The sequence below is a fragment of the Schistocerca cancellata genome, chromosome 1 (genome assembly GCF_023864275.1).
Source record: "Schistocerca cancellata isolate TAMUIC-IGC-003103 chromosome 1, iqSchCanc2.1, whole genome shotgun sequence".
Lineage (NCBI taxonomy): Eukaryota > Metazoa > Arthropoda > Insecta > Orthoptera > Acrididae > Schistocerca > Schistocerca cancellata.
In genome coordinates this window covers 442,643,855-442,658,652 of record NC_064626.1, presented here as the reverse complement: position 1 = coordinate 442,658,652, position 14,798 = coordinate 442,643,855, and the positions used below count along the sequence as shown (strand labels likewise).

The 14,798-nt window shown below is 44.7% G+C and overlaps 1 protein-coding gene across 1 annotated transcript in view; it reads right to left on the bottom strand.

Moving 5' to 3' along the window:
• LOC126161615 (insulin-like growth factor-binding protein complex acid labile subunit) overlaps window positions 1–14,798 on the bottom strand; it is a 68,780-nt gene that overhangs the window by 14,531 nt on the left and 39,451 nt on the right. Inside the window, exon 3 of the mRNA XM_049917573.1 lies at window positions 5,391–5,815. Within this exon, the coding sequence (XP_049773530.1) occupies window positions 5,391–5,815 (425 nt within the window). The remainder of the gene's footprint in view (window positions 1–5,390; window positions 5,816–14,798) is intronic.

Below are 14,798 nucleotides of genomic sequence, written 5' to 3'. Positions count from 1 at the left end.
GAAATACCAGCGATTGTCGAGGACATTACGCTGCTGTTTCTCCACCAGCCATTTGAACGTTTTATACGGAGAGAAAAAATCTTTCGTTCAAACTGACCTCGCTATGGAAGTTTCAGTAACGGTATTCATATTTTTTTTTCCTCAAACGATACTACTCCCCAGAATTTTCGAGCTGCAGGATGACAGAAAAAGCACGTATCGTTTGCACCTGGCCTAATGCATGAGCGGTCAGCACGTGCAACTGTTGACGGACGACTACACGCGTGGGACGTCCCGACCAATGAGGCGAACAGCGCGCTGGGTGGTTCGGGGAATCCCCCACCACTGTGCAGACCTTGTGCTGTGAGGCGAAGCTTCGTGGAATCCAGCGGCACGCCGCGCGCTTCCGGCAGCCGCCCGCTGGTGATGTCAGTCTCGTGCCTGTCCCACGTGCGTTCTTTAGTAGAGCAATCCTGTAAAATCGCGCTTAACAGTTTTACTCATAATTCTTCGCAAAAGAAGAACGTAGAAAATTAATGTAAATCGAAAATTTCAGTGCTCTGAGATCAAGATAATCCCAATCGCTTTGTAACGCATTTGTGTATAAATAACAACCAGTGAATTTACGATAAAGACAAGAACTTGATATTTATCCATTTTACGTCAGCTGTCCTAAAGGCAAACGCCGGCAGTTCATTTGCAGTATTCACTGGCCATTTAAAGTGCTTCTTTTTTAACATTTTACTGAATGAGTAGGAGCTAAGATACTGTGGGACGCCATACGTTTTCGTTAACATTGACGTCATTAGAGATGAAGCATTTTGCTTGACAGAGACGACTGTGGTATTTGGCAATAGTTCTTGTTGATGAAAGCAGACTTAGTCATCGGATACGATTCACTGAGAGTAGGTAAAATCAGAATCGGAATGGTGCGGAGTCGTGCTCCTTATGTATAGACTAGGTCCAATAACTCATCAGATTAGATGTGTTTTGAATTTTCAGATTGTCTTTGTGTGATTGATTAATGGTGTGTAACCGGGTGCTCAGTCGAGTTGTTTTATCCATTTTATGCACAGTGTTTAGACGGCTGACCCAGTTCTTCACATGCTGTGATTTTTGCTGTTATTCCGTCTTCCAGTGATTTTATGCAGCCTGCCACAACTTGTTCTCCTGTGCTAATCTCTTCTTCTCAGAGTAGCAACATCCTCGATTATTTGTTACACACATTTCAGGCAATTTATCTTCCCTACAGATTTTTCACTGTGCATCTCCTTCTATCACCTTGATTCCCGTATCATCTCCTGTCACCTTGATCCCCGTATGCTGCAACACACCTATCGTCCTGTCTCTTCTTTTAGACAGTGTTTTCCAAAAGTTCCTTTCCTCGCCTATTTTGCGGAGAATCTCGTCATTTCTTATCACAGGCCGCTTCATGTTCAGCAATCTGAAACGCCAGTTGCCACATGCTTCGATGCTTCGATTGTCTTCTTGTCCTGTTTATCCACAGTCTTTGTCCTATATAATGCTATACACTGGATGTAAAGTCACAAAATTTCTTCCTCATATTAAGGCCTGTCTTTGATATCTATGTTTCATTCTAGTAGAGTTGTTTTAGTGACGAATGCTCTTTTTGCTTCTGTTAAGCTGCATCTTTTGTCATCCTTGCTCAGTTCGTGAGTTATTTTCCCTCCAGCGAAGCAGAATTCATTCACTTAGTTTATTATGGTGTCCCCAGTTTTGATGTTAAAACTATAAGTCATTTCGGGCTAATCCGCATTACGTTGCTCTTTCCTTGCATTACTTTCAGCTTATATTCCGCGTTAATTATGCAGTTCATTCCATTCACTAGGTCCTGTTTTCCTCACATGCACTGAAAAAAAGCAATGTTATCAGTGAATATTACCAATGATACCGTTTCATCGTGAATTTCTATCCCACAATTGAACCTTTCTTTTTTCCGTAATTTCGTCGATACATATACTGAACAGTAGGAGCGAATGGCTGCATCATTCTCTTCCACCCTTTTTAATAGGAGTACCTCTCTTGTTTGTTCGTCTACTCCCTAATCCAATATTTCTCTCTGACCCTTCCATTCTTTATGTTCCCTCTGTGTTTATGTACATCACGCTGTACATAATGCTTCTATTTCTGTAATTTAAACCTATTTCTATAACTGCACTTCCTTAATGCTGTGTTAAACTAAATTTACAATAGACATTCTGCCCGGTCTGAGTGGCATTATGTGCTGTACGACCTCGCAGCAATAAGTATGACAGGACTTTTCGTGATGTAAAGCATATGAGTAAATCAGCTCAACTCTGATGATAATTAAAGTAATACTCACTCTCCTCCCTCTCCCTGAGAAAATTTTCTAAGTGATGAAAAGATTTTAAATCTTTTGAGAATGCCCCATACGCATCAGAGCCTGATCGACACAGCCAATGTTCCACAAAGTTTATATTTTGCTGTAGTTGTGGATCAGCACCCTGACACGCTGAACATCCATCTGGCTAGGACACGTGTTACTGCATCGACAGTTCCGTGTTCAGAAGCGTAGCATCAGTCCAGTCACTCTAACCCAACTGTTCATGGAACGTTAGTTAGTAACAGTTAATAACAAGATTCTTATATAAACATGAAAATAAAAAACTGAGTCAGGTAGGCCGCATCTGTGAATAGCACGCGTACTCGAAAGACAGAATCGTTACTGTTGTATAGATCACTCCTTCAATTTAATTATTCTCTCTAATTTTTCATGAACATATTTTCTTGATTTTTTGAAGTATAAATCACTGCGGCCTAAGTGCCAGGCAAGGTCCTCATCACAACAGAGGTTCTTTGATTCCCTATGCACTCGACGTGTATAAACAGTAAGCTCTCTTAACCATCGGCTACGAGCTGGTAAATGTTTGCTGCCTAACTCCTGTGTGGACCTAGGTCAGAAATGATTCTCACGCACGATCCCACCTAGACAGTCTAGTGACTCTGCAAATCAATCTGGGCGTGCGCAGCTGCACCCCGTTTTTCTTGTAATCCTTGACAAGTTTATTCTTCTGATCGTAAGCATCCTACAGACGCCCACACGGAAAAGACAGTTTACATTTGTGAACTGATCACCTCTAGATCTCTCGTAGACTGGCTCGTAGACACCTCTAGATCTCTCAAGCTAGTCTGGGCGCAACCAGCTGTACCTCGCACAAAGTATGGCCTTCCTTGTGTTCCACGAGAAAAACTTCTGCACGCAACCAAACGATGCCTACGTCTTGTCTACTCTAACCCGGCTCGCCTTGAACATGCGTACTGTTACAGTAAAGGAACCGTTGGCCAGAGTTGAGATGTTATGCGAAATGGATCGTTCTATGCCAGAGAATGGAAGATGTTCGGGGTACAGAACCTAACATACAGCCAATAACTGGTACGAGCACTGAAGTATTAGAAGAGAGCGACGGTGTGCACGTCGTGTTTAGTGCTCTGCAATGCCGGTAATAAGTCGTAAATGACAAGTAACAGTTAATACATCATGCTCAAGAAACGGTTCTCCTTATATGATCTTGCAAGTGTATAGCCGAAGCTCTGAAGGAACTCCTAGATATTGCAAGGCAATAACACAGGTTGTAAAAAAGGGTATGGCCAGACTTGCAGAAAAGATGTCTCTCACTTAGAGAAAGAAACTATGTTATTTGAACATCGGTTCGGGAGCGCTTTATTTCAGTGTTGGAACTCATTTTCTGCAACTTTTCAACACATTTATCACCTACTTAGGAACGAAGCGTCGTCCGTGAACAGCGCATTTACAAAAATTTGAGGGCTGACATATTGTTGAATAAACCATTTGCAGAAGTGTACCCGTGCAAAAATACCAGGTCGCGATAGTGACTGCGTACGCTGTACCAATGTGATCAATGTTAATTGTTGCAGTTAATTTCCTTGCGCTGAGACTAGAGTTGACGTTCGTCTACCAGTTGCGGTGTACTCGTCCTTCTAGGCCTTTCGCAGCCACGAGTAGAACGTTTAAACGTCCCATGCTCCCTTATATGACGATTAATTGCTTCGAAAGTACTCCTGCCAAGGCACCATCGTTCTGGAAATGTCTCCCGATACAAACGGTGAGCGCCACGGCTACTGCCATTGTCTAATCCTTACAGCAAACGGTGCGTCTGGCAATTCTGCATTTGAGTACGTTTCCATTGCACTGTACCGAAAACCAAGTTTGTGATGAACACCAAACACTTGTGCTACGTTGCTATTTTGTCAAAAACAAACATTTTGAGCCAGTGGCTGTGACCAAAATACAGGTGATGTCATATAGAAGACAACAACAACCAGCCACTTTTTACAACGCTATTAGCGGCTTCGGTCAAGAATACCATCATAACGACCGGGAGAGCGGTGTGCTGACCCCAGGCCCCTCCTAACCGCATTCTCCACTGAGGATGACACGGCGGTCGGATGGTCCCGACGGGTCACTTGTGGCCTGTAGACGGAGTGTTTTTTATTTATTTATTTAAAGAGCGTCATTACCGGATTCGAACCGACAGGTTCATCTTCAGACGCTAGTTCACGTTTTACATTAGTTTTCGCCTTTTTTTCGCAACTGATGAAATTTCCTTGGAGTTGTGGTGCCCTACAACCAAAAAAGGATGTGAGACAATGTATTTTTAACTGTAATTGTGCTTCACAACGTTTTTAAGTGATGCAAACGAATTATTGCAGGGAAGATGTTTCTTCCCTTTCAGTGATGTAAACAAATTATTAAATGGAAAAAAAACATCTTCCCTTTAATAATTTGTTTACGTCATTTAAAATCGTTGTGAGGCACAACTACAGTTAAAAAGACATTGTCTCACATCTCGTTTTGGGTGTAGGGCACCACCACCCCATGGAAATTTCATCAGATGGAAAAACGAAAGGTGAAAATCTAATGTAAAATGTGAACTAGCCGTCTGAAGATCTGCCTGTCGGTTCGAAACCGGTAACTGCACTATTTATGCTAAGTGCTTGATGCTGATAGAGAAATGAAGTGTCACATGTAAACACAAGCAATGTAGCGAGTCACACGTAAGCATTACTTCTGTTCAGTTGGAAAACCAAACGCTGAAGTGAACCTGAGAAATACAACTTACCGTACACTCTAACCAAACAAAACGAAGCATGTATTTAGAACATGCTATGTCAGAAGACGATCCATGTAATGCTGGTATATTCTGTGCCTGTGTTTCTCATGATTAATGAGAATACGAAGTAGAAAACGAGATCTAACACGGAAATAGATCGTTTGCGGAGTCATGTCAGTACAACGCATTGTATTCCTCTATGTTTGAGAAATGTTTCTTGAAACTTTGGCCATACTTTCTTTGTTACACCCCGTAGATGTCACTATAGAAGTGACACTGGCAGTCTCTTATTTTTACCTGAAGATTTCCGGTGGTAGAGCCGACAGATGGTTTTCGCTGAGAACAAGTTTCTGCAGATTTGCCACGGGAAGGAACGTCGATGGGGAGACGCTTTTTATTCGGTTCTCTGACAGGTAGACCTCCCGCAGCCGCGGCGTGTAGCGGAACAGGTCCTGCGGCAGGTCGGTGATGAGGTTGCCCTCTGCAGAGAGGAACCTCAGGAGCGAGAAGGGCCGCAGCTGGTCGGCGGTGAGCTGCTGTATGCTGTTGTGGTCCAGGTAGAGCTGGGTGACCGCCTCCCCGGGCAGGCAGGCCGGCACCCGCGTCAGGTCCATGAAGCTGCAGGTGGCCAGGTGGCCCTGCGGCCCGCAGGCGCACGCCGGGCCCACGCCGCCCTCACCGGAGGCGAGCTCCCTCATCGATGCCAGAGACACCAGCAACAGCTGCAACAAGCACGCACATGATACTGCACACATGTCGTCTACACTACAGGCCATTAAAATTGCTACACTACAGAGATCACGTGCTACAGACGCGAAATTTAACCGACAGGAAGAAGATGCTGTGATATGCAAATGATTAGCTTTTCGGAGCATTCACACAAGGCTGGTGCCGGTGGCGACACCTACAACGTGCTGACGCGAGGAAAGTTTCCAACCGATTCATCATACACAAACAGCAGTTGACCGGCGTTGCCTGGTGAAACGTTGTTGTGATGCCCCCTGTAAGGAGGAGAAATGCGTACCATCGCGTTTCCGACTTTGATAAAGATCGGATTGTAGCCTATCGCGATTGGGGTTTACCGTATAGCGACACTGCTGCTCGCGTTGGTGGAGATCCAATGAATGTTAGCAGAATACGGAATCGGTGGGTTCAGGAGGTTAATACGGAACGTCGTGCTGGATCCCAACAGCCTCGTATCACTAGCAGTCGAGATGACAGGCATCTTCTCCGCATGGCTGTAACGGATCGTGTGGCCACGTCTCGATCCCTGAGTCAACAGATGGGGACGTTTGCAAGACAACAACCATCTGCACGAACAGTTCGACGACGTTTGCAGCAGCATGGACTACCAGCTCGGAGACCGTGGCTGAGGTTACACTTGACGCTGCATCACAGACAGGAGCGCCTGAGATGGTGTACTCAACGACGAAACTGTGTGGAAACGTCATTTTTTCGGATGAATCCAGGTTCTGTTTGCAGCATCATGATGGTCGCATACGTGTTTGGCGACATCGCGGTGAACGCACATTGGAAGCGTGTATTCGTCATCGCCATACTGGCGTATCACCCGGCTTGATGGTATGGGGTGCCATTGGTTACACGTCTCGGTCACCTCTTGTTCGCATTGACGGCACTTTGAACAGTGGACGTTACATTTCAGATGTGTTACGACCCGTGGCTCTACCCTTCATTCGATCCCTGCGAAAACCTACATTTCAGTAGGATAATGCACGATCGCATATTGCAGGTCCTGTAGGGGCCTTTCTGGATACAGAAAATGTTCGACTGCTGCCGTGGCCAGCACATTCTCCCGATCTCTCACCAATTGAAAACGTCTGGTCAATGGTGGCCGAGCAACTGGCTCGTCGCAGTACGCCAGTCACTACTCTTGATGAACTGTGGTATCGTGTTGAAGCTGCATGGGCAGCTGTACCTTTACACGCCATCCAAGCTCTGTTTGACTCCATGCCCAGGCGTATCAAGGCCTTTATTACGGCCAGAGGTGGTTGTTCTGAGTACTGATTTCTCATTATATATGCGCCCAAATTGCGTGAAAATGTAATATTTCAGTCTTAGTATAATATATTTGTCCAATGAATACCCGTTTATCATCTGCATTTCTTCTTCGTGTAGCAATTTTAATGGCCAGTAGTGTATGTACGTGTGTAAGGTTCAGTGAAAGCCAGGTTTAGTGAAAGCCTCATTCAATGAGAAGATGCCAAGCACAGAGTTAACCGAAGAAGGACCGAAGTGAATAGCAGCAGATATGGGATTAGTAAGGCACTTATCATCATACTTGGGAACCATCACGTGGATGAAGTGAAGGAACTGTACTACACTTAGAGCAAAATGACACACGACGAGTGAGGAAAGTAGGACATAAAAAGTAGTTTAGCAAAGGTAAAGACTGGATTTATTGTCAAGAGAAGTCAGTATCAAGGAAAAATTTTGTATAATGAATATCGCATTATTTAATATTCATTATCTACAACTGGTTTCGACAATTGAAACTGCATCTTCTGATCTTCAAAACGTTTTTCCCTTCCCGCCGGAGGTTTGAGTCCTCCCTCGGAACTGTGAGTGCGTGTTGTTTTTAGCATAAGTTAGTTTACGTTAGTTTAAGTAGTATGTAAGTCTAGGGACCGATGACATTAGCAATTTGGTCCCTTAGGAATTCACACACATTTGAACATTTTTCTGGCAGAATCGACAACCAGCTATTAACCGCCCGGGCGACAGTTTTTTAATCGAAATTAATTAGTGTGATCGGGCGGAATTTATTCATGTCAGGGCGTCCGGTTGTCTTCAGAATTAGAACGATTTTACCTACCTTAAAGGTGTTCGGAATCAAATCTCCCCGGATCACCTCATTTACCAGTGACGTAATGGTATCGTCTGTAAGAGGCCAAAAATGTACACAAAATTATATTAGAACAAATAAGCCCTCGGTCACAAATATTAAGTAAAAAATGACCAGATTTCGTCGCTACAATGAGCGTTGTCTTCAGAATTCTTGTTGCAACCCTTGTTCACTCAAGTACGCGCAGCCCTTAGCGGCTCGCCATCTTATTTACAACTATTCATGACGTCGCCTTTCCGGCTTAGATTTTTTTTAAATGTGACTTGTAAGTACTGCATCTCTTTCCAGTCAGTACAAACTTTAATTTTATTAATGTATTATATACCTAATATGTTTTAGAAGAGTTAGTCTAATTCTGAAGACGACGCTCATAGTAGCGCCGAAACCTGGTCTGTTTTGACTTAATATTTGTGACCGAGGGCTTATTTGTTCTAATATAATTCTGACACGGTCACTGAACCTGAGCAGCAATGTTCAAAGTTGTACACAAAATTCCTTAGGAATACCGTCGGCCCCTAGATCACAAGCAGAATTCCTCAAACATCTACGACGTATATACGTAGACTGAAGCGACAAATGAAAATTTTTACCAAAGACGGAAATTCCAAGTCGGCTGAGGCGTAAATAACATGTTGGGGTAGGCCGTGCAGCTGGGCAAATCCGTTGTACCAGTCTGGCATACTGGTTAGCGCACATACATACTACTTACTGAACAGGATACACGGGTTCGAATTCCTGCCTCGGTACAAATTTTCATTCGGCATTTCAGTCTGCATACATACATCATAGATGTTTGAGACTTGGAAAGATCTCTATAATCATATAGTTCCATTTGATTAAAACACCTCAAGCAGAATCCCAGATTTAAAAAAAAAAATGTTCAAATGTTTGTGAAATCTCATGGGACTTAACTCTAAGGTCATCAGTCCCTAAGCTTACATACTACGTAACCTAAATTACCCTAAGGACAAACACACACACCCATTCCCGAGGGAGGACTCGAACCTCCGCCGGGACCAGCCGCACAGTCTATGACTGCAGCGCTTAACACCGCTCGGCTAATCCCGCGTAGCTCCCCGGTTTCGTTCGGTGCTCAGATACTATTCCAATACAGCTGGAGAGCCTCTGAAATGCTGTTCGAGTTGAGGAGGAATACTTTGTGGGCTGAGGCGTGACTGGAATTTAGATTGAGGAGGGAGGTGCGCTGGGATGAACGGTCAGTCCAGCCGTCAGGCTGGGTGGTGCTTTGAAGAAAAGCCGCGTTGGCGCCGGCGGCCCAAAGTCACAATGCTATTATATCTCCAGAACGTGCGGGGACATCAGAGGCCATCTTAGAGTGCTGTGTGTGATCGTGGCATGCCTGCAGTATTTGGCAGAGCCGTGAAAGGACAGCAATTGTGGGAGGAAATGAAGGCATGCTGGACTAGCTGAACAACAGAGGCTGTTAAGGATAACATATTAGAAAGTGAAATGGGAAAAGAAAGTCTAGCGCTCCTTTGCAGAGCGGGAGACACCAACATCGCGCTCATATCCCGCAGAAACAGAAACGCTTAAGGGAACTGAGCCGTGCATGGCTCACATTTATCCCATTTATTGTTTGTCATCTTCCACGTGGTCTTGCGGTAGCGTTCTCGCTTCCCGCGCACGGGGTCCCGGGTTCGATTTCCGGCGGGATTTTCTCTGCCTGGAGATGACTGGGTGTTGTGTGTCTTTCATCACCATTTCATCCTCATTCACTCGCAAGTCGCCGTAGTGGCGTTAAAGAACTTGTGGAGCGGCGGCCGAACCGCCCCACAAGTGGTCTCCCGGCCACCAATGCCATACGCTCATTATTATTTTTATTATTACGGTACTGTCGCCTCGTTTTCTTATTCCACTTACTGGCGTCACTAACTTCCTGACTTACTTGCCCGTCAGCGGCAGCAGCAGCAGCAGCAGCGCGTATCGATAACTGCACTGTCGTACCATCTCTGGAGCGAACGATAGTATTTCCGGGTCGTCGTGTGTCTGGCAGTCAGTTGGAGACGGACCAGCAGTGCAGTCGGGACGCAGCAGCAGTGAAGTCGGGGACGGGGCGCCGGTGAGGCGCCGACAGCCAGTGCTCGCCGCCCGCTGGCGACGCACATGAACTGTCCGACGGAGGGAGATTGGAGCGGGTCGACCGGTGGTTTGTCGTTCGGTTGGCCGTCTCATCAGCCGACGTTTATTTGGTCCTTTCACCGTTTCCGGGACGTAGTTCGGCCAGGGCTACTGCTATCTCTACGCGGTGTCGGCGTGTAAGGGGCTGTTCGCCTTGCTACGAGGTCCGTGGCTCACCGATCCTGGACACGGAAGTTGAGTTCTGATTTAATCTACCAGCAAGTCAAGACTGTTCACATTGTGGAGTTCGTTCTCGGCCGTTGGGATATTCCCGCGAGCAGCAACGTGGTTTTCAAGTTGGAAAATTCTAGCCACACTCCTGTAGTTTCACTGTATTTGGTTATTTCAATTGAAGTGCACCAGCAGAATCTTCTGCCTTGTGGCCGTTAACGTTCCGGTTACCTGCCCTGGCCGTTGACGTAAATTTCAGGCAGTGAAGTTTCCTCATCTTGTTTTTGCTGTCCAGCATGGTGTGTAGTAGAGTCCTGCATGACCGAGTAAGCGAGCACAAAATACGAGATGGGGCGAGCACACCCTAACTAGATAGGCTACCCGCACTAGTTCTAGTGACCGAGCATAGAAGCCGTGACCGAATACGTAGCACGTAACTTCAAACACATCACATGTGTCATTATCAGTGTGAGACTGCTGCCAGTACGGGCTTCTCATTTGTGGTGTGTCTCTCAGTCTCTCTGCAATCATGCAGTGCGAGGAAACCAGTGCAGTAAGACGTAAGATTGAAATCGATGTTTACACATTGAAGAGACGGGAAGGTCTAAAAAGCCAAGTACGGAGCATATTTTTGGTGGTTGTAGACGAAAACAGTGCGTCTACTGGATACGTATCGTGCATAAACTGCTCCACATTATTGTGTTTTCAATCGGGAACCACTCTTTTAAATAAACACAGTTTCAAGAAACCTCACAAAGATACAGCTCCTTCAGGAATACCGGCAGTAATAAAAAATAGTATTACAGCAAAGTGTGTTGCAATGTGTTCTAATGATATGAGACCTTTTAATGGTGTTAGCGGTGAAGGCTTCAGAGAACTAGGCCAAGAATTAATACATCTAGGTGCGCATTACGGAAAAGTTAACGTGGCAGATGTCATGCCACATCCCTCTACTATAAGCAGACATGTCAAAGAACAAGCTGATGCAATACGAAACAGTATAATGCCTTCTGTTATTGCGGAAGTTATTAATAAAACATGTGCTGCGATAGTTGATATGTGGACTGATCCGCATAATCAGGTGCACTATTTGACGCTTACATCTCATTACATTAACACAGATTGGTCTCTTCTGATCAATATTTTATTTACAACAAAATTCCCGGACGTTAGGAAGACGGGAGTAAATATTATAAAAGAAAGTGCTCTATGAACTTAGCTGTGTAACGTACCCGTTCTTGGAAACGTTACTTTTGTATTAAAAGAAAGAGAGAGAGAGAGAGGCGTTGGATTTGCACAGTACAGTACAGAGCAGCGAGCCGTGGCGAGGCGAGGTGAGACGTCAGCGGTGACCGGTCATGCTCGGTTATCCGCGTGTCCGGAATCCGGACATCAGACATGGGGCGAGTACGTGACCGAGCCGAGTCGTGTGGGGCCGGACACGAGCGGCTCGGTCCCCCCGTCAACAGGCGAGCCGTGACCGGTCAAACATGGAGCGTTGCAGCACTCTAGTGTGTAGTTTGACAGTGGTTGTGGGCGACAATATCTTCCACGTTGTTCCATTGAACTCTCTGTTGTGCCCTGGTCGGGTGAAGTGGAAGTTATCTTGTCGGTGGGTCCGTTGACTGTCGGTTGGTTGGGTTGTCGTCGGATCGTGAATGGTTGGCCCCACTGCGTGTTTCACCTAAGCGAGCGTAGTGTTTGAATTCCAGGCCGATCGTCGAACATCTGTGCACACTTGGATGCACTGCCTTTTTTATGTGTTTTTGTTGTTTGTACTTGTATGGTTTCTAGCCGATTTTTTATGAAAATCAAGATTGTTTTGCCCTTAAGTCGTAAGATTCATTAAGCCTTAGGGCTAATTTAAAGAACTGTTTCACGTGAGACCCATGGCATTTTAAGTGTTGGGCCTTCATCCGATTTTGAGTTTGAGTTTGAGTTGTTTTGCTCTTAAGGCCTTCAGCCTAAATTACAGAACTGTTTCACGTAAGGCTTTGGTATTTAAAAAAAACTAATTTTATGGAGTTTTAAGTCTTAGACCTTCATCCTATTTGAATTTAACTTATTTGCTCTTGAAGTGTCTGATACATTGGGCCTTCAGCCTAAGTAAAGAAATGTTTTAAGATAAGACTTTGTCTTTGAAATTTCTGTTTTGGTTGAGTTTTGCCTTATTAAGAACTGTTATACGTAAGACCTTTGTTTTTTTTTTTAATTTAATGTTGTTTAGCCTTAAGTGTGATTTTGCAGTCAAACTGTTTGCTCTGAAAATCTCAGATTCTTTGGGCCTTCAGCCTAAATGAAGAACTGTTGTAAGATAAGGCTTGTCTTTTAAATTTCTGATTATGCTTGCGTTTTAAGTTATTGGCCTTCAGCTGTTGTTAAATTAAAGTGGCTTTCAGTCGGTAATTAAATCCCAAAGATTAAAGCTGTGTGTTTAAGAATTTTTTTTTTTTTTGGCGGGGGGGGGGGGGTCTCTTGTATTCTTTGATCAAATAATAGAGTTGTACGTTCGAGTGTAACTGACAGCCCCTTATTTTGGCCCCTTTCCACAATTTAAACTACCTGTCCTGTCCTGCGGGTTTACCAGGGCGTTTCAGAAACGTAAAAATAGCTACCACCAATTCACGAAGGCACTTTAGAAGCCATTACGGGCAGTACAAGAACGTAGACAGAGATAGAGGGGGGGGGGATGAGAATGACACTTTCTGGAGCGCAAGTCTAATGAATTCTGTAACTGATTAATCAACTGAAATGCGAGTAAAGGAGGGAGACTAGCTTCTTATAAGATCTTACTGATTGGCACTTACAATATTTTGATTCAGTGAATTAAAATTGCGTGACGCTGAAGGGTGCAGAGAACAGACTTCCTCGTCGGAAGCGCACTGCGGAAACCTCTTGGGCTGGAGACTTGACATGCAGTATTCTTCTCTGGCATGGTTCCCCATGGGCAGATTACACTTCTTGACGACTTACTGAGTCTCGCATTGGAATATAGTTGAACTTAGAGGCAGAAGGAGAGTACTTGTTGGTAAAGACCCAACGACATATTCTGCAACCACTTTAGCTGCCAGCTGCAGATTATGAGTACGATGAGCTGCAGGTGCACGAACAAGGTGATCTATAGGAAAAATCATTTCATTTTCAACAATGTTCAGTAATTATAATCTTCATATCAAAGACTTGTTTGCAGTTAGAGGTTCAACACGTATTAACTCTGGTACAGGTGAACAGTCAAATCCTACTGTAGTATGTTCTCTCTCTACGCACTAACATTTCCTCAATCACTGTATGACTTCCACGAATGTAAATGCTTTAGCCAAATACGCATTCTTTTGAACCACATTCCAAGGCATTGATTTATTACTTTCAATGACTGTTGAAACATATCTTTTGCATTTACATGTAATAAATTAAGTTCATTGAGATCCATGTTTAATTTTGTAGTCTGACAAATTCCTTTAGCATTGTTGTGGAGGGCAATGATCTACTTTTGTCAAACATATACTGTCATATTAAGATGTTCAGTTAATGATTCATTTAAAGTGCCCCACCACAGTTGCAACAAAGGCAACCGGTGACTTACAGTGGCGCCGCAAGGTGCGAATCGACCAAGAACCTCAGCAGACAGGGTGGAAGCTGTAAGGCAGTCTTTTCTGCGAAGTCCGAAGAAATCGGTGCGCAAGGCCTCACGCGAATTACAGATGCCAAATAGCTCCCTCCATGACATTTTACACAAACGTTGATTGTTTCGTGCATACAAAGTGCAAATCGTTCAGGACTTGTTGTCCAATGACAGTACACATCGATATGACTTTGCGGTCGAAATGCTATCACGTATTGAGGACGATGATGGTTATCTCAGACGAATTGCCTTTTCCGAAGAAGCGACCTTTTTTGTCAGTGGAGTAGTGAAACGCCATAATGTGCGCATTTGGGGTTCACAACCCTCTGGCGAGGTCATGGAGTGCACCAGAGGCAGTCCAAAGGTGAATGTTTGGTGCGCGTATTGCACGATCGAATTATTGGGCCATTCTGCTTGGCTGAGACTACCATCACATCTGCAGTGTATCTGGACATGTTGCAACTGTATGCTGTTCCTCAGCTGCTTCAGTATCACCCCGATGACTTGTTTCAGCAAGACGGTGCACCGCCTCATTGGGGTTTTGGACGTCCGTGCCTATCTCGATATGACCTTTCCTGGTCGATGGATTGGTCGTGATGGGCCAACGGTTTGGCCTCTACGCTCTCCTGACATAACACCATTAGACTTCTTTTTATAAGGTTATGTCAAGGACGAGGTCTACTGAACACGTGTAAAGATCTTGATACCCTGCGGCAACGGATAACCGCAGTCGTTGAATCGATCCCTCCAGTGATGTTGGCTAATGTGTGGACGGAAACTGAATATCGCCTAGATGTACTACGTGCTACCACAGGTGCTCATGTGGAAGTTTACTGATGTGTGAAAAAAACTTTGATAGTTTGTATACAATTAAACACCAGTTTCATATTTGTATCTTACTTCTAGCCTG